Source organism: Python bivittatus, unplaced genomic scaffold (genome assembly GCF_059951505.1).
Source record: "Python bivittatus isolate LINGU-HERP-01145 unplaced genomic scaffold, Pbiv_v1 ctg000400_np1212, whole genome shotgun sequence".
NCBI lineage: Eukaryota > Metazoa > Chordata > Lepidosauria > Squamata > Pythonidae > Python > Python bivittatus.
In genome coordinates this window covers 1529110-1550075 of record NW_028277073.1, presented here as the reverse complement: position 1 = coordinate 1550075, position 20966 = coordinate 1529110, and the positions used below count along the sequence as shown (strand labels likewise).

Sequence of the window (20966 nt, the reverse complement as noted above, 5' to 3'; positions counted from 1 at the left end):
TGAGCTACTCCAACTGTTCTTATCTAAGATTACCTCTCAGAATTCGATTTAAGAGATGAGGAACGAGCTGGCAGCGGCAAGGTGGCAGATCTCTTCATCATCTTGTCCATGTTAATGGTATCATTCTCACTCTTGGAACGGGGCACTGAAGTTTGTGCTCTTACTGCAAATGGACAAAGTCAGATAAGTTTTATAGGAGAACAAAGGTACCAATATTCCCAAAAACTAAGGTTTGTTGTATTCTAAGTATATAATGCTTTTTCAGCTGGAGGAAGATTCGCTCAGTACATCATGTAACTTTCTCTTTCACGCAATCTATAACTTAGCACGCATTCAACCCATTTCAATGTTCAAATACTTACATTCCTTGCCAAAGGAGTCCTGTGGAAAATATGAATCAGAATCTTCATCTGGAAAAAAAAACATAATTTGTTATCATTTTAGGTATTCCATCACACATATTATGACTATGGCTTTTCCTTCTGCCACTCTATGATTCCAAGTGCAAATTCTGGTATCACTTCCAGCAGCTTCATTAATAACAAACACACTGCTCTCTCTACGCAAAAGCAGCCATCAGTACATTGCAAGGAATATATGAGTGGGTTCACAACTCCCAGAATTAAATGCACTCAATATTCATATATTCGTGAATCCCCACACAGATTTCATGGCACCCCCATTACTATCTGTGAATATCACTAAGCTTGGTCCTAGTAAATATGCATCTGAAACTCTTTGGAGTGAATGTGTAAAGGGGAGGCTAGGAGCTGGCTTTTCTCTTTCTGTAAGCAGAGGAGATATATGAAGGCCTCAGTGGGGCAATTGCATGAGATCTGGTTTACATGTAACATTAAATCAAGATTCTCAATAAACTATAGTAATGTGCTTTCTAAATAACAGCAAATCAAACCAGATGTGTTCAGCTACTGCGCTAAACTGCATTACAGCATATGAACCAGGCCACCTTATCAGTATTACAATCCAATCCTATGTGCATTCCCTCAAAATTCAGTCCCACTGTGTTTAATAATATATTAACATATATTGAGAGCCAGTTTGGTCTAGCGGTTAAGGCACTAGGCTTGAAAGCAGGAGGCTGTGAATTCTAGTCCCATCTTTGGCATGAAAGCCGGCTGGGTGTCTTTGGGCCAGTCCCTCTCTCTCAGCCTAACTCACATCACAGGGTTGTTGTTGTGGGGAAAATAGGAGGAGGAAGGAGTTCACCGCCTTGAGTTATTTATAAAAATAAGAAACGCAAGATAAAAAAAAAATAATACATACACATGTTTGCAGCTTTATTCATTCAAATCATATTCTAAACTCTTTTAACAGAAATCACACATATCTATCACATCACCCTTCCCAGCATCACAGCAGTCTTCCTTAATAATAATAAAAAGGGCACCTGGGAATACCTGGGGATGGAAAATGCAAGTTGCTATTCCAATCCCAACTTTTTAAACTGATACTGAACACCAAAAATACAAAGCTAACTCCATATACCTTTGCTTCTTCAAATTATGTCCCATGATCTCATACCCCAGAACTACAACCAAAATCTTCAACTTCCTCTCCTCCCACCTTGCAATGATTCAATTGCTCTAAATATTTACATTTCACTAACCAGCTTCCACATCTGTGAAGCATCAAAAAATCCCTAGGAAGGAGTCTTCACGATCCCTCAGTGTAATGGAATGTGTGGCTGACCTTGGAAGACTGGGGGTGGGGTGGGGTGGGGACAGATACTGCCTAGGGATCAATCAGATAAAAGCCCTCAACTGAGTAACAGGTTGGATGGCCAGTATTAGGATCTAAATACAACAGAACTCATCTTTGGAAACAATTATGTCAGTTAGAAAGCTATGGAATGGAATGTCTAATAAAAAAAGATTTGTTCCTTTTTCCCATGTTAAATTGACTCTATGGGGAAACCCAGCATTAAAAACTGGGAAAAAGATGGTGATATGGAAAGGTTGGATGGAAGCAGAGATACTGACTCTGGACCCATCGATAGATGATGAAGATGATTTTTTAACATATGCTGTGTTAAGAGATAAATATCATCTATCAGATGTAACCCAATGGCAATATCTACAGCTACAATGTTTGTTAACAACATTGTTTGGACCAGCAGCCTTTTCAGCTTCCGAGCCACCCAAGATACTAGAACAACTTGTTAAATCCTTTAGAACTAAAAAAAAACAAAAAACCTACTATTAGTTTTTATAGATATTTGTTACCAATAAATCAGTTTGATATGCAGATGTTAAGGGATGAGTGGAATAAAGAATTAGAGGCTTCCATATTGCCAAGACAATGGGAGAGTGTCTTAACTTCTATAGCAAGAGTGTCAATGGACCTTAAACTACAACTTATACAACAAAGAATTTTTTTTTTCCAATAAAGTAAGGAGAGGCAGACAAGGATTGCACTTGCTTTCTGCATTCAGTGATCATCATGGGATCTTTAAGGAGGAGAGCTTCTTCTCCAGCACTTCTAGGAATAGTCATATAACCACAACTGGTTATGTAACTCGACAGTGTTTTTATAATGCAATACTTTTACCTGGGAAGATTATTACATAAATCTGTCATAAAACCACTGATGCCTAGGTATTTTGAAAACAATGCAGCATGTATTGTTATCAGATTAATTTCATTTCATTTCTGGATCAAGTAACTTCTTTGTGGAAATGCTATAAAGCACCTGACAAAGTGTGCATGACATTCTGATTAAGTTATTTAAGTCTGGTTGGATGAGATTTCTATATGTTTAATCCATAGCTGGCCTGAAATCCCATCCAGGATGCTCATCAATGGCTCCTCATCATGTTGGAGAGAGGTATAATGTAAGGTGCCATATGACACTTTGGTATAGGGAAAAGCTTATCAGAAAACTGGATAGGGCAGCTAAGAGACTAAGAAGCCAAAAAAAAATTCAAAGTGATCTTGGTAGATTAAAGAAGTGGGTTGAAAATGACATTTAATATACATTTAATAACAACAAATGCAAACTTCTTCACTCAAGCAAAAACATACAGGCGTATGGAGGATTTTCTGTTTTGAGGTATGAGTGAAAAAGACTCTGGAATTGCAGCTGATCACTTACAAGCTAAATATGAGTTGAGAGGCTGATATGACTGCTAAAAAAACAAATGTAGTTTTAGGCAATATCAACAGAAGGTAAGGACATCATAGCATTTTTCAAGAATCTGGAGAGGTACATCACACAGAGGGGATGGGACAACTTCCAAGACTTACTAAGTCTGGCAATTTTATCCTGCTCCTAATTCAGCTCCTAAGATCAGCTACATCCGTGAACTCTGAAGATCACTGAAAGAAATTCAGGAACTTGTGAGGTGAGGCTCACATTCATCTTTCCAGTCCATGGAAGAGGGCTCAAAGCAAAGGAATCCTACAAGCAAATGGCTATGCCAATGCTGTTGACAGAAGTGAGCTGAGTTCTTGCATTATGATTTGAGTAATTTGGATGATTGACTACTGGCATGTGATTAGTTGCATTTCAGAAGTATTGAGAAAAATATTCTTTGCTGCAGCATGGTGAGTCCAAACCCTATATGGTAGTGGTGGGCCACTGACAGCCCATAGGCCAGCACCCAATTTGAGATTCTCCAATACCCCCAAGTAATGCCACCAAAATTTATTAAGCTGAAGTGGCAAGATTTTACCCAATTTTTATAGGTTGGGAGGTTAAGTTCCAGCTATACTCCCCAACTCTTCAGCCCTGTACCCCAGCTCTAGTATTATACGCAGTTTTGAGCACCACTTTCTAACAAAGAGGAAGACAAACTGCAAGAGGATCAAAGGAGGAATCCAGAACTATGAAAAAAGACTGAAGGAACTGAGGGGTGATTTGACAGCACTAAAGAAGATGATGATCTATCACCACTGATTAAATGCCAATGGAATGTCAAGGGAAAAAAATTAACGTTTGTTAGCAGAATTAATTACCCAGGGACATAGTGGGATCTCCTTCACTGTAGGTATTCAGAAAGAGACTGGCAGCCATCTGTATCTAGCAGGGGGCTTATTTTTTGGATTCTAGCTCTGAGCAGTGGCTTGGACTGGGTCTTCTAAATGGCTCCTTCCAACAATATGATTAAACAATACGGTGGGGGAGAATGAGAAGTTTTCTAACTTATCTCAATGATCCAAAATACCCATGAAGGTACATACATTATCTTGCAATAAAGAGAAGAGGCAGCCCCATTTATGTCTAAAGTCATCATTTTGGGGGGAGCATGTCATCTGCATTCTACTCTGCTATTTCTCTATTCAGACCTACTGAAGGGAGGGAGGGAGGGAGGAGAATTTATCGCTGAAGCTGAATTTTTCTTAACCCTCTTCTGGAATAATAGTTGTGCAAGATTTTTTAAATCAAAACAGCTTTAATGTTGAGGCCATTAACTAAACTAATAAGAGGAAATATTAGTACAAGGCTGAAAAAAAAAATCTTCCTGTGATCCTCTAGGTACATACCTCTATTGGCCACAACCTGGGGTTCTCCTGGACTCAGACTTTGTGCTAGGGCAGCAGGTTGAGCCTATGCCCAGGAGACCCTTCAGCCAACTTTGGCTGGCCTGGCAGCTGTGACCTTTTCCAGAACCAGGCAGTGCTGAAGCAGTAACTCACACCTTTTAATCTCTCTGCAACAAGTTGCAGCTGGCACAAAATGTGACTGCACACGTGCTGACCAGCATTACCCAACCTGGCAGAATAAGGTCTGTGTTGCAGGAGTGACACTGGTTGTCTGTAGGCTTCCAGGCCCAATTCAAGATGCTGGTGGTTACCTAAAAATGCCTTTATAGTTTAGGCCTTCTTATCATTGGGACCGTCTGCCTGCTGCATGAAGACTAGCCTGGAGGCAGTGCTGTGAGTGGGATCTCCCAAGAGATCAGGAGGATAGGGGCCTGATGATGGCCTCTGCCAGGTCTGCTACGTTCAAATCCCAGTGAGGAAAAATCTCTTGAAACTCGTGTTAAGTTCAAAAAGAAATTCATTTATTGGAACGTACGTGCAACTCTGTACAGCCTCTTCCATAGCTGTCTTCTCATTTTAGCATAGCTTGCTCCCAAAAGCCAGGCTGGCCCCCACCTTCCTGTCTTTTACGAAGGCAATGAAAACTGATTTTCTACCAGGCATTTGGAATGGAAGACCTTTATCAGGTAACAGCAGTAGAAGGATAGCAAGGGTACTAATTGCCTAACATTGTGTTCTTATGCTTTTATAACTGTAAGCCATATAAAGCCTGGTGAGTGGGTACCATACAAATAGTTGTAAGCAGGGAAGGAAGGAAGAAGGAAGAAGGAAGAAGGAAGAAGGAAGAAGGAAGAAGGAAGGAGGAAGAAGGAAGGAGGAAGGAGGAAGGAGGAAGGAGGAAGGAGGAAGGAAGGAAGGAAGGAAGGAAGGAAGGAAGGAAGGAAGGAAGGAAGGAAGGAAGGAAGGAAGGAAGGAAGGAAGGAAGGAAGGAAGGAAGGAAGGAAGGAAGGAAGGAGGGAGGGAGGGAGGGAGGGAGGGAGGGAGGGAAGGCAGCAGTTTACAAACCTTACCTAAAGCAAACTCTCTCATGCAACGAGGGACACGTCACTTTCTCTGACCAAAAATAAGTGGTGGTACATGACCCTCTATTAGCTCCCACCCCCAAGAATCATACCACTCAGTCTTCAGAGGAAGTACCTTTATCATCACATTTGGCCCAATGATTCATCACAGCACAAAACAACAGTTCCGATACCAAAGCCACTAATATCAAGGTAGGTAGAAAAAGGAGGAATTAATTAGGCTTTTGTACCAAAATATCACCCTTGAACCATCCAGTATCAAGCATCTTAACTGCTGGGCCAGGGACCTCTTCTGCAATACAGCAAAGAAGTATGTCTGACCCAAACCTTCTTTGGATTAAAAATGTGGTCCACCATGACTCACTAGACCAATAATATCCAAAGTAGCTTAAATTTTCTAAGAATTACCCTCTAGTGAAAGATGCCATAGCTTCATCTCCACCCACAGGAATGCCACGGCTGAAAGCTTCCCATTTCTAAATTGGATGCAATGCTATGCCATTCCATAAAGAGTGCTGCCCTGGAGATATGGATGCACAATTTCCAGTAGGGAACACTGCCCTGGAGATGTGGGGTGACACATAAAACTTGCTGGGTCTTGCACCCATCACTCTGCTGCATTGGCTTCATCCTGGGTAAGGAAGTCCTTCACAAACATGCACTCAAGATTTTTCATTCCACTTAATAAGAGTGGAACATGTCCCTATCGTGTTATGTCCCTGCTTAATGGACTGGTCTCCATGTGGTATGTGATTTCAGATGTCTGGATAATTATCTTGAACTGACAACACAAAACTAAAAAAAATCCAAGCTCCACAGCATTAATTAGGGGATTATTAAAAAAAACCGAAAGAGCAAGGCAAAGCTAAGAAAGAGATTCCACCATCAAGCAACTGAGAGCAAAGGGCAGCTGGCAACTACATTAAGAGACAGCAAAGGAGAATTGGCAACTACAAAAACTCTAGCTGGAAAATTAAGACAGCAGAAGCGTTTGTACAAAAGCAAAAGCTGATTGATCTTAACAAATTACCTTCAGATTTAGGGCTAGGAGTAGACACAGGAAACTGGTAAGTAGGAGAATAAGGATTTTGTTCTGCAGCAGAGAAAAGCAGTGGGGTTGGACAGCAGCCATGCTTAAGTGGAGGAATTATATCGCTTCCCAATTTCCTATCCCAGTATGTTTTTGCATCCCACTTTGCTACTAATGTTATATCCACTGCTCTCAAGAGAGAGTAACAAGTCTCCATAAATGCCATATCAGGAGGCATTTGGAATAGCATTTAATTTCTAACGAATCACGCTGTAGTATGATAGTTTAAACTATGGTTAGCCAAACACAAAACAAGATATATTCTTGCTAAGCTTATAGTACCTTTGCTTTTGGGCTGAATAGCAGGAAGCTCAGGGAATATGTAGGTAGGGCAATAAGGGTTTTCTCCAGGAGGGTCTGTGCAGGAAGAGCACATTTCAGGGAAAGAACAGACAGGAAAGATATTCTGTAAATGGAGTTGGATATATTAGAGGAAACTCTTAATACACCAATGCTGAAAATGGCTGCCATCCTTCAAAAATGCAGAATCCAGGTCAGCCACAGGCAGCGTATCAGCTCTGTGTGCTCTTCACACATTCCATGATGGCTTGTCTCATATTGACCAGTCCTTAGTGCTAAATGGTGGGCAGAGAAATTCTCCTGCAGTTTTGGTATCAATTCTGATTCAAGTTAGTGAAAGAGGATTTGCTTTAGAAGTGCTTCCAAAGGAGACGAGAATTTGCTTCAGTGGAGTGTGGTAGGCTAGCGCTCGTTTTGCTGCAAGTTGGCCAAGGGTATGCGTGGATGCACATGGTACGATGCATGCCTAGGGGTTAGGACCACAGTGTCCAGTCCGATTCCTGCTTCTCCTTGCCACATCCTGAGCCTGGGAGAGAACCTCCCAAGAGCAGCAATGGAGAATTCTGTCTCAGGGCTAAGCTGTACTTTGGGTGGGGTGGGGGGAGGTTTGTCAGGGAGAAGGTTTAAAGCCACATCCTGGAGTCCCAATCCTGATTCATTTCAGCTGCCTCCTCCCCCCACTAAACTAGGATGTTCCATCTCAGAGGAAACAGGTAAGAAGACAGATACAAGGTTTTAAATTAGACATACCTTTTGTTAATCTGTGAATTTGTTTGAACATTATCTTGTACCAGTCCTTGGATCGCTCTGTATTCTAATTGAAAAAAAAGATAACACAGTATTTGAAAACATTTAAACACCCATTCAAAGTTACAGTAATTTATATCTATTACCTTATATTAATAATTTCTGTTAATCATATGCTCCCAGGGCAAACCTGGGGAGGTAAAACACCTATTTTTCCAACTCTGGGGTAGATTGTTTTGTACTATTCCAGTGATTAGTTAAATTAAACAAGGAATGTATGGGATACAGGAAGTTTTAGGAAGGAGACTCAGTCCTAGAATTCCAATTTTAATCGTGGTGTTTTGCCAATGCAATTCTAATACAAGCATGGAGACTTTGCAGTCCCCCAGATGTTACTGCAGCACCTACCGTCACACAGCCAGCAGTACCTCAAGAGCCACCCAGAGATTCCTCATCATTGTTCTAATTCCATTCAAATCCCTTTATTAAATGCCATCCACTTCACTTCTTGTTATTTCTCAAGTTGACCTTTCATAATAATGTTGCATCGTTTGATTTATCTAAATCAAAATCTTCAGCTTTTGTGGTCTTTGGCACTGATTGTGTTCTTTTTAGCTGGACTGCCAAACTGCATGTTCAATGTCAGATTAGTCCACCAAATTAATACTGTGACAGTAGAAAGGCAAATGTAAAAATAGCTAATAAATACATATTACATGGACTGATGCTACAGGCAGTCTTGCTATCACACATTTAGGACCAAAAAGTAGGCATTAAGGTAATGTGAATTGGTGCAGCTGTCATAAGAACTGGCTGTTTACCTGTAACTGTAGATCATCAAGTGGTCATCTGTGAATTCACACTTATGGGATTCTAGGCCTGGGCAATAACCCGTCTGGAATCTTCCAGGGCCAGGAATCTTCAGGGAATGTAGCTTGGCAAGGCAGGGATCCACTGAGTTTGGAGGATCACCAAGCATCTGAAAGCAAGGTGGATCATCCTTGAAGGCAAGAGGGGCAAACTGTGTGAATTCACAGATGATCACTCAAAGAGTCTCCAAATTCTTTTTGACCAAATTCTATTTGTTGAGCTACTTTAAATACCGTATAGCTCTTCTGTCCCCATCAGTTTTAGGCACCAAAATAACAATGACCAATTTTTAGATTGTATTATTGCTTTGGCACTGTCTCTGTCACATTATCTCCAGTGGATAGTTGATGGCCTTGAGAAACTGATGTCTTGACAGCTGTCTTGAGAAAGGCAATGCTATAAATATCATTCTTAGCTTCCAAACAAACTCTAGATATAGTCTTTGACCACTAACCTCCATACCCACAACCATTCATGGCTGAGGCCAAATGGGGAAAAATTCTACAACTATTCTCTGGTATACTTCTGCCTCAGCTTGGCATTATACCAAGAATCACTTCTTATAGCCTTTGGAAAATTTGGAAGCTGATGTTGAAGGATAAGTACTGTAGATTTCATGAGGAAAATTGTACAATTTAGACTAGGGGTGCAAAAACTGAGCACTAGGGGTTTCATGTAGCTCACCAATATACTGTTTGTGGCCTCCAAAACCCTTGAGTGACAGGTGTCCAAAATCTGGTCTCTTTCTTCATATTTGTGGAAGATTTTAGGGAACAAAACCCACCTCTTGAAACTCCTGAAATCCACCTTTCAAAATGGGCTTTGGTACAACTCACTCTTGGAGCATGACCCTCAAAATGTCACACAAGGCTTGGTCTAGCTCTTGAGCTGACAAAATACATGCCAGCCTGATACAGGCTATCTAAATCTTGAGCTTCCTTGAAACCATCTAGATGTGTATCAATTTAAATTAAAGGAATGCAGCACCTTAAGTTTACACTCATGTTTTTTTTTTCTTTTGTTAGAGGAAGATGCTTTTGTTTCTTTGATTCATCCAAGTCTACATCAAGAGCCTTTACCCCACAAATGGAATAGATGCCAAGCACCACATCCCAGCTGCCAGCCAGAACTCTTCCTAAATTCTGACACAATTGCCATGTGTCATCAAGCTGGAGCACATCTAGAGAAGAATCTGCCACAGTAGCAGCTGCACAAGGAATGTTCTTCAGCTTGTCCTTTGCTTGTTTAGGAAGATTTTCTATGCCTTCAGGTCACCTCTAGGTGGCTCTAACAAAGAAATTTCTAGATGAAATTGAAAGATGGCTGCTGAAGCCTTGAACATCTTATGCAGAGCCATCTCTGTCTTCTTATTGCAAGAGTCCTTCGGCCCCCTTCTCCATCTGCTGGAAGGGCAGGGGAGGATGTGAGAGCAGATACAGGCACATCAATCAAGGGAACTTTTAATTATTCCAGAATCTCATTGGAAGGAGAATACAACCTCTTTGTCAGTTTATATGGCTGTTCAATTCTCACTGGAGTTGTCCAGTCCTTGCTCCATAATTTTGTTACGAGACTGAGCAAAGTGAAGCTAGATTTTGCCTTTCCACAGCATACTGTCTTCCACATAGTTGTATGCCGCCTCTGTTTCTACCAGGAGGTGCTCTGGTACTCTCATTCCTCTAGAAGGTGGAGGGAGCAAATCATGAGCGTGGCCTTGTGCTGCCTCCCACCTTTGCTAGGTCTTTTGCACTGGATGCTGGAACCACCAGCAGGCTGACTCTGAGGCCTCTCCCATTTGGTGCTGCTACTTGCTCCCCCCCCACCACCATGCAGTTGATCTGTAGCTTGGAAAAACCCTAGGAAGAAGCTGCAAGGAGCTCTAAAGGTTTGTGGGTAAACAGCTCAGTCTAAAAAGGAGGTTGCTGCATTTTCTGCACATCCCCATACCCTTCCTGTCTCTATTCGGCAGGTAAAGAAAAGGAGGAAGAAAGCTGTAAAGAGGAGGGGAGGGTTTTTTTGTTTTTTTTAAAAAACAATCTAAGGTTGAGCTTCAGACAAATCTAGCAGCTCTGCTCACTAATTCAGCTGATTTGCCAGGGAGGATGGATCCTCCCCTCCAGAGATGTCACTCAAGCTTAGACTCTGCCTAAGAGCTCCAGAAGGAGATGCTGTCCCAGACGGAGAATGGTCATCCAGAAGACTCAGGAGAATAAGTTCCCTGTGCAAAATCTGGGCAGGGCAAAAGGGTCAGTCATCAGGCAATCTTAATGGGATGGGATCTGGGCCAATAGATTGCAAAGGGCTGTAGTTCCCTGTGCTTGGGGTGGTGCTGCTACATCCCATCCGAACAGTGGTGCCACTAACTGCACAGAGTCTGGCAAGGACCTCAAGGGATCACTGACTGATGGCTGAGGGTTTGTGGCTTTCTGGCGCAGAAGGTACATGTTTCTGGCCAAGTGTACAATCTAAGCACACCATCCGAGGGGGCGGGCCTTACAGCTGCAGCTGACTCAACATCAGCTTAATGGTAGAGCCAATCATGCTGAGAACCTTTTCTCAAAGAGACGCTCTGAAGTGAGAGGAGCAAGTACAGTAATGTTTAGCAAAAACCTGTTTCATTTATGAGACTTATATTCTGCCTTTTGTACAGGAACCCTGAGTATTATACTTCCTATTTTTTCCCAGTAACAACTCTGGGAGGCAGGTTGTGTTGAGAGGGAAAGAGATCAGCCCAAAGACCATGACCTTTACCCAAACAAATCAAACCCAAGCACTGGCCATTAAATGCTGGGTGTTGTGGCCCCCATTCTGACACTTCCTGATGGAGCTCTACCTCACAGAGGCTAAGCAATCTCACTTGAAAAATGTTGAAGAGGAATATCACAACAAAGAAATGATTACATTAAAAATGTTGTGCATGCATTGTGTGTGCCTTCAAGTCAGTGTTGACTCCTGGTGACTGCCTGGATTAGTCCCTGCAGTTTTCTTGGAAAGATTTTCAGAACTGGTTTGCCATTGCCTGCTTCTCAGGGCTGAGAATCAGCAACTGGCCTAAAGTCACCCAGCTGGCTTCATGCCTAAGGCAGGACTAGCATTCTCGGTCTCCTGGGTTCTAGCCTGGGGCCTTAACCACTACACCAAATTGACTATTACACTTGAGGTTTAGTTAATATTTGACTGTCAGATTGTGCATTGTAATTATTTTTTTAAAACTGGAGGCTCTTTTGCACCATTTAATGCTGTTGTGAGTGCTAGAACCTCCAGGCTATGGGAAAGCCCTCTTAGAAGCCCTGAAGATACACCAAGCAACATAGTCAATAATGGGCAAATACTCTGACTCATAATTAAAAGCAGGTTGCTATATTTCTGTGTCTTCCTTTTGAAGGCAGCTTGTTGCCCTCAGAGCCTAATAAGAAAGATTTTCAAGAAAAGACTGGATAACCATTTGTCCAAGATGGTATGAGGACTCCTGCCTTGGGCAGAGGGTTCGACTAGAAGACCTCCAAGGTCCCGTCCAACCCTATGATTCTATGAAAGGGGATACTCTCCAAAAGCAATCAAGGAGGGGAGGGGGAAACCATCTTTCTTGAATGTAATGGGACACTATCAGAAAATCTATGGATTACAAAAGAACAATTGCATACACATTTCTTCTACCAGAATTAAAAGTGTAAACACATTTTGAGAAACCTACCTTCTTTTATTCCTGTTCCAAGGTTTGAAACTACAGGATAGTTTTTTAAAGACAGAATATTTTACATCATGCAGCTACTTTATTGTTCATAAAAGTATACAAACACTAAATGGATTTACATCATGACTAAATCTAACAAAACAATTTATATGCTGAAATTTGACTGTAATGAAAAAAACAGACCATCAGAGGTGAATTGATGCAACAGGAAAATATTTCATATTTCCTTACTCTCAGTGGAATGCCTATAGGATCCAGAGAATCATCAGCTATATTCTGAGAATGATTAACAACTCTCTTCTGTTCCTTTATTGCATCTTCCTTGCTTGGATTTAACTGTTGTCGAACAGATATATCATCTGCTTTAGCAGTGACTGGTGGATCAGGCAGTGGATCTGTAAACAAAAGTAGAAGGTTTGTCACCTAGACTTTCACCATTGCTATAAAATATTTAACATCAGAACCCTGGTGAGATACAAATGAAGTATCTGACTGTTTTAAAACAGTGTAATTTTCAACATGATTGAATAAAGAAGGAATTTTAGGGGAGAAAATATCTCTTCCACATTTCATTTAACAGTGCATTCTAACCACTTTGCAAATTAGATTATTCTTAAGTTTGGGGCCTTATTCATTGATTCTCAGATCAAAAAGCACCACACAGGCCTAGCAATGGATTCAGAGTTAGCTACTGTGATGTAACATGGTATTACAATGCACATCCTTTAAGCTTCACTCCCGTCAAATTCTCCTGAAAGATTTCAGAATGGAGAAGGATCGTAAGCTGATTCATCCAAAATGAATCATGCTTCAGCAACTGTGATATTGCAGTGGAAAAAAGCAAAATACTCATGCTTAAGAACATGCATTGTGAGCTCAAGAACCTACTGTTCTGAATGGAAATTAAACTTGTGCAGTCAAGTTTCATGCGATACAGTCTGCATTCATCACAGAATACCGTGAGCAAATCCAATCTAGAGCTAATTAGCTGAATATTCTAACATACCTCTATAAATTATTCTGGAATAGTTCCCCTCAATGACAGTTTACAAATATTTTAAGTAAACAAAAAGACTGATTCCACCTGCTTTTGAATATGAAATTCTTCATACTCTTAACAAACGAAGATGACTTGAAAATGTTGGATGCTAATATAGAAAGGCAGCAGACAAGTCATTCTGCCAAAACTAGGGCAAGGCTGCCAGAACTTGGCTGCAAAACTCCAGATGATCATTAGATTCAAGCAAAGAGAACACTTTGCTGACACTTTGCAGTCATCTGGATTTTTGTCCAGCTCCAAGTCTTAGGAAAAGCAGCCTTCCAAAATCACTTTGATTACTGAGTCATTGGCTTAATAGATGTAACAAAAACAAAAATTATGTGTTTTGAACATGTAAACTAGGATGGTAAAGATCAGAGCTTACACTTGGAAAGTTCTAGCACAGCTTTAAGTGCCTTGATATATACAGAGAGAGATCATTTTGGATTGAGGATGGTATCAGGCTCCTCCCTGGCAGGGCTAGGCCCTTTGTCTCACCAAGAAGCCCATTAAGTTCTCATGGAACCTAAGGGTTCTACAGAACACAGTTTGAAAAAGCTGGATTTTGTAACAAAATCAGATCCCTTGCTTAGTGCAGGAATCCAAATTTAAGCATCCCAGATAAATAAATCTCAGGGCTGTGGGCTGAATTTGGAAGTTAAAAATAAATAATAAAAAAACAATTTCTTGGAAGATAAAGACGATAAACAACTGCCACATTGTTGACAAGAAAGTTATGTGGACATGTCCATGTAGTCACCAAGCCTGAGTCAACAGCAGAGCCTAGCCAATACTGGCTGATCTCAAAAAAGCCAAGTAGTCACTTCCGGCTAGTACTTGGATGGGAGACTACTAAGAAATTGCAGGGCTGTAGGCTTAACTGGGAATTCAAAAATATCACAGAAAAAGGCAATGGTACACCACTTCTATGTGATGTGTTAGAAAACAACATGAATGTGTGTGGTCACCAGGAGTTAATCTCAACTCGATGGAATTTTTACCCTTATCTAAAAGTATCTTCAACAAAAATCAGGGTTATGGTTGTAGGAATGGAAATTAGGGCAAACTACTTGTCTCCAATTTAAAGCTCTTCCCAGAAATTGGCTCAAGTTGGTGTGAGGCCAAAACGGCTGCAGGAAGATGAAAAGGGCAACTGATAATGAGTAAGTATGTAACTCTGATGTATGGAGGATATTTCAAGCTCTTTTTAAGTGGTGGGCCCAGTCTTTACTTTTTCCAAGATTGCCTTATGGAATTCTGGAGAAAAGTAACATGAATGTGTCACCATCACTAAACTAAGTACAACTTCTTGACCCCTGAGTTGCAGCTCTTTCTTTACAGATTCACTAATGATGCTCTACTAGATAAAAAGCAGTATTTCCTTGATTGAATACAGCAGCAGAAACAACGATAACTGGAAACAGAAAAACAATATTTGGGACATCATACCTGCAAGGCTACTAAGCCTCTTTTGCTGTTCTGCTGTGAGAAAGAAAGGGGGGGAAAAGACAAATAAGTGGTTGGAACCAAGATGCTGAGTACCCTCAACTCTTGATAGACATCCTCAATCTGCTGAACTAAATCTCAAGAGCTCAAACACCCTACCACCATTCCATCAAAACCAACATATTTTTTACCCCCTTGCCCTTTAAATAGCAGTGCTGAGCAAGTGTCCCATATTATCATGGATGAGCAACATGTTTAAACAGTTGATTCAGATAATTTAACATGCATAAACATTTTCACCAAATCAGAAAGCTAAAAATCCTCAGATCTTTCCAAGTGCTTCATAGACATCATCCTTGTTTGAAGCTCCAACAATAAATTGCCACTGGCAATGCTGTCTGACTGTCTGATGGCCACTGAAGCCCAAAACATTGGAGAGCACCAGGCAGTCTACACTCACAGATAGGGGATCAAGGCTGAGTGAGAATGGCTTGCCTTACAGTGCCCCCCATATACGTGTATTCAAGAGGAAGTACTATTGAATTCCATATGATGCACATTCGGAGCAATATATAGCTGTACCTTTACTGAATTAAGAGTCAGATGCAAGACTCAAACTGGAACATTTAACACAAACCATCACAAAGATCTATTCTAGTTTGTTGTGATGGAAGCATCCAAGAACAAGCTGTGCCCACTTACTACCCAGGAAAGGCAGAATCATGTTATTTGTGATTCTTCAGGAAGGAACCTGTGTCTGAAGATTCTTCCCCATTCTACTGATGGACAATCATGTAGAGTCAAGGAAGGATCTGAATCTTAGTAGAAAAGTATAATGAGGAACATGTGTTAGCATGGCTCAGAAGAGGCATGAAGGAGGATCAGACATCAGCTGGATATCAATCCTGGCTTATTTACACGCTGGTTTATGTCTGGATTCACTAGACCAAAAAGAATGTTAGTAAATGTTTGTTGTATTATTTGATAAGTGTGCAACAATATCACATAAATGTTGCATTCACAACAGCACCAACTAAGTCCTTCTAATCTAAAACCAAACTTCTTTTTAAGATCCAGAACTTCAGCAATGCCAGATCCAGACATACCCAGCCCATAAGAGTGGACCTCTTTCATCACCATTCCCCAAATGAAGAAAGGTACAGTTTGAAGGAGCCTGAGAACTGCCCTCTTCAGACCTTTAAATATGAAGAACAGTTAGGAAAGTCTTTCTCACAGAACTTCATGAAATCACAAGGGACAAGTTCTAACCATCTACGATTTCCTGGTCCTAAGCATGATGTGATGTGACCGCAGGCAATCCAGGCAGTCATGACTGTTGTTGTAACCCAAGATGCAGGGGTTGTTAAGTGGGAAGCAGAGGGAGTTGTAGGTAAGGAGCGCGGAGGTGCTGCTGGGGGGCAGGAGAAGCCCTGCGCAGGCCACACGCAAGTTGAGCGGGGAGTGCTGTGGTGTGAGCTCAGGAAGGCTGGGGAAAGAGGGCATGGGTGCGTGCAAGCACAGGGAGGCTGGGGAAAGAGGGTGCAGGGTGTATGTGAGTGAAGGGTGGGGGGGAGGGGGAAGACTTACCCAAGAGACTTGCAACCTTCCCTGCCACCTTCCTTGCTGGCTTCCCCATTGACTTTGCTTGTGGGAAGCAGCAGGGAAGGTTGCAAATGACAATCATGTGAACGAGAGGGCTCTGCAACAGCCTGAACTTTGAGGACCAATTGTAAGTCCCTTCATTCAGTGCCGTTGTAACTTGAGGACTACCTGTAGATAGACTGGAGCAGAAGTCAGCCTCCATAATCCATTTTCTGAACAAAGTCAAATGACTTGTCATGGTTTGTCCTTCTTTTGTTTTGGTAGAGATAGAAGTCTGCCAAATAATAGCATACATGGATTAAGAGAGGCAGCATAACATTCTTCAGAGGAATGTTAAGGTTTTTAGCCTCCGTTTTTCCCTGCCTAGGGAGTGGTAGATGGAAAGGAGTTAAAGGAAGATTTTCACATTTCGTATGTTTATGATGTCTGTCACATCCTGATCCTGGTCATCACATGATTTTTGGGGAGGAACATAGCCCAGCTGTTTGTTCAAGGTTGCATAGAACAAATGTAAATGAGCAGCCTACTTCTCCCTCTAAAAATAATGCCTTGTTTAATCATAAAAAAAAAGGTATCAAGTTATAGACATGGGGCTGAGATTTACCCTAGCTAAGTTCCTACTCATTTTAGCATGCAGATTCCAACTTCTTCTGAGTTCAACAATGGAATTAAGCATTTTGCTATCTTCATGATGGTCACAATCAGTTGAATGGGCTTCACAGAAGACATGGGTGCAAAAGACTTGTAAGATCACAGTGGGTGCTCTTTGCATGCCTTTCAAACATGCACATGCAGATCCCTCCCTCCCTCCCTCCCCGCCTGCCTGCCTGCCTTCCTTCCTGGATCTTTAGGAATCAGAATAGTGACCAGGTAAAAAGGAAGAGGCAAACAACAAGATTAAAGTAAAGTAACTGGAAAAAATTAAGAGGAAAGGAGAGTTGCAGGGACTGAGTAAAAAGGTAAAGGTAGAAACCCAAAGTTAATTGTCCTTCCAAAAAGCAGAATGCAGAAGTTGCATCCTGGGCAGAGACAGGAAAAGGCCCAAACTTGCTGTTTAAATTAGCAGAGACAGGGACACCTGTCCTGTGACTGCCAGCTTTCCCTGAGGGCAGGACAGCACAACACGCTCTTGGATGTCTCCTTCTCACTAAACAAACTACATGGATTCCTCTGTAACCACAGCATAATTTCCTACTTTTTATAACTACGTCAGGTTTCAGAGTTTTAAATGCAGCTTGGCTTCTAGACATTAAAACGGGAAGGCCTTTTCCAGCTTGTGGACCCAGAAACCCAAAGGCAATCCACCTCTTCAGTCTTCTCTCATGTCTTCTTCCTCTGTTCTATAAATATCCATTTCCCGCCAACTGGTAAGAAATCTTTCACTGTTCAATAAGAAACAGAACAACTGCTGCATAGTGGCACAAGAACGATTATGTAGCAGAATGTACAATGAAAGTTAAGTGGGATGCAAGTTGGTGTAACTGTAGTCCAAACTCAGAAAACAAGTTTCCAATTTCTGATTTTTTTTTTCTCAATCTTTTTAGGAAGCATTTTTTTTTACAGTTGTATTATAAAAGGCCACTGATGTGAACTGTGTCAAACTTCATTTGGCTTATTACACAATAAAGTTTACTTCAGACCTACACAGATTTTGACTGCCTTTTACGTTTCTCTTTTTGTGATTGGCATTATATTGGCTAGATAATTTTGGCATTTTTTTTCTCCTTTACTTTGCTGTTTGGTTTGTCTCTTAGGAAACAGGAAGCTAGGGGTTACTCCCCATTCTCCCAGCCCAGATTCATGATGGCAACCCCCTTCCCCCACCATCAAATAATAATCCTAGTGAAATATGAACCAGGAAGAAGAGCTGCTTTCATTTTTACCTCTGTTGTGCTGCAAAAGGACAATTGTAGGGTTGACAATTGTGGTGGAAGGGTATGCACCCAAAGATTTGCTGATCGTCATTGAGGCAGCAGGACCACCACTGGGCTTAGAGGCTTCATTTGGGTGGGGGCAGGTGTCCTGAAACACAGAAGGGTGAATGTCATTACTGCATAAGAGGGCTGGGGGATATCTGCAAGCCATTTTGGCAATGGGAAAAAAAACCAGAAAGAAAGAAACAAGTGGAACGGTTTAACAGAACCCACCAGCACAAGATGTTGCTTTCACATAGCATCTTTCTTGGTGCAAGTAAAGAAAAAAGAATGAGTGATTACATTCTGCGCCAGAAAAAGGGAAAGAACAGGATGCAGAGTTGGTGGCAGGAGTGAGCTGTTGTCTGTGCACATGCAAGCCTCATGCAATTCCTTGATGAACACTGTCTACTTTAGAAAGAAGGTCTGGAAAATAGGCTTGGCATTACTATTCACAAGCAATTAGCCAGCAGGATGTTAGTAAAACCAGGACTATGTGGGGGAGTAGGAACGTAGAGTCAGCCAGGACAAAGACAAGGTAGTGACCCATTCCAGCTTGGGGACCGATAAAAATCTGGTCAACCACAGCTATTGACAAAAACTCTTTATTTGTTGTGGTAGAAATACACATAATGCTTCAAGCATGAACCAGTCTGAGCCCATATAGCCATTCTGAACTTCCCCAAGCTTGTAACCAAAAACATCTGAAGGTTTTCTTCCAAGCTGAGAACCAAAGGCAACTGTTTAAGGGTTCTGCACTCTTCCAGATAATCCACAATTGGAACGCTGTCTTGTGTTTTGCTGCTGCTCCAAAGTAAATTATCTATACCTTGACCAGTTCAGCAGCTGCTACTACCTGAGATTCAGTGGGGTGACCTAGGAGGTAGAATGTTGGGGGACCGGAGGAGTTGCCACTGTGAGAGCACAGCCCTGGCTGAGTGAGGAGCCATTCTGGATTGGACTCTGCTGCCAGGAAGAGACCACGAGAGGAGAAGCTGAAGGAACCTGTGACTGGAGGCTGATCCTCTTGCTGGGAAGGGTCTATCTACATTCCTGAGTTTGAGACAACTTCCCACCCCACCCCACATCACTGTAGTTCAAATGTGCTATGTCTGTATTTCAATCTAGCTTGCCAGCCTCTCTGATCCAAGGATGAAGGGAAGCATCATCTACAATGGCAATAACCTTCCATGGACAGAAAACCTGATTGCAAAAGTGTCCAAGACTGAAGGAAGGGAGATAGGGCTGTACCATCCATTAATAGTTATAGTAGTAGGAGCAGGAGCAGCTTCAGTCCCCATATTGGCATGGTAGACCCTAGGTCAAGCTCAGACATGCCAAACCCCTCTGGGGCATGTTTAATGCACTGCCGGATGCTACTGACTGGCTCACCTATCATGCCTAAATGAAAGCATGAGACATTCCAGGGGTTAGGTGACCAACCCCAGCATACAAACAGACCTGTAACAGGTACCCATCAACCAGGATCCTCAGTAAGAGTTCTCCAGGTAGTGGCATGGTAACACTTATCACTCATACCTGCATGCTGATTTGATGGAGCACCTTGTCTTTTTTAACCTGAACTTCTTCCTGATGGACTTTCCCAATCTAACAGAGCACTGAGTCCTCCAGACCTACCCACCTGCCTACTGCCAACATATAGTCAATGGTAAGGTTGCCCCTCCAACACTAATGCATCTGGGTCATACTCATAACTAGACATTGTAAAATGAGAGACATTAGCCTAACAGACCTGGAATATCAGGATTCATGGACTCTATATTCAAAGCTCATGTCACCAGCACTCTTGGCTACACAAGACTTCCTGAGTAGACTGATATCCATGGGCAATTTCCCTAATAACACAATTTTAGCCACCACGGATGTTTAGGCACTATATATCAACATCCCCCACAAACATGGACTTCAAGCCATCAAGAACATCATTGCTGATATCAGTACACCATGCCTAATCATTAGACTGTGTGACTTTGCATTCACCCATAACTACTTCACCTTTGGCAATAATCTATACCTGCAAACAAGTGGCACAGCCATGAGCAAATATATTGCTCCTCAATATACCAACATCTTCATGGCTGTCCGAGAACAATGCTTTCTTAAGTCCCACCCGGAAGCCCCTCCTTTACTTGAAATTCATTGATACAGTTTCATTATTTGGACCCATGGAAAATAATTTCTCATCAAATCCATCATGACCTCAACACTTTTCACCTCATTGTCAACCTCAACCTTGACCTACCTACAGAAAAAGTCCACTTCCTTTATGTCATGGTAAACCTATACAATGGACACATGAACACTAATTATACAAGACACCTACACACTATCTTGCATACCTATATGCTTCCTGCTTCCATCCAGAGCTCACCACCAAATCTATCATCTATAGTCAGGCTTTACTCTACATTTGTTCTGGCTCACTTGACAGAAAGCTGATGAAATTAAACCAGGCATTCAGGAGACTGAGCTATGACCCAACAAGATCAACAGACAAATCAATAGAGACAGAATAATTCCCAGGAAGGACCTATTAAAAGACCACAAAATCAGAACAACAGAACTCCACTGGTTATCACCTACACCTCACACCTCAAGCTACTGAAATACATTATTAATAGACGACAACCAATCTTTGACAATGGCACTGTTCTTTCTCA

At 41.7% G+C, this 20966-nt stretch overlaps 1 protein-coding gene across 22 annotated transcripts in view; it reads right to left on the bottom strand.

Annotated features, from left to right (window-relative positions):
* The window catches only part of SORBS1 (sorbin and SH3 domain containing 1), a 114240-nt gene that overhangs the window by 35775 nt on the left and 57499 nt on the right, over positions 1-20966 (bottom strand). For 18 of the 22 annotated variants that reach the window (XM_088144279.1, XM_088144287.1, XM_088144278.1 and 15 more), the window contains 6 exons: positions 18256-18394; positions 14774-14806; positions 12517-12680; positions 7725-7788; positions 363-410; positions 34-163 (listed from right to left, as the gene is read on the bottom strand). In XM_088144279.1, the coding sequence (XP_088000405.1) occupies positions 34-163; positions 363-410; positions 7725-7788; positions 12517-12680; positions 14774-14806; positions 18256-18394 (578 nt within the window). The remainder of the gene's footprint in view (positions 1-33; positions 164-362; positions 411-7724; positions 7789-12516; positions 12681-14773; positions 14807-18255; positions 18395-20966) is intronic. The other 4 variants (XM_088144274.1, XM_088144292.1, XM_088144293.1 and 1 more) reach the window with 2 other exon arrangements.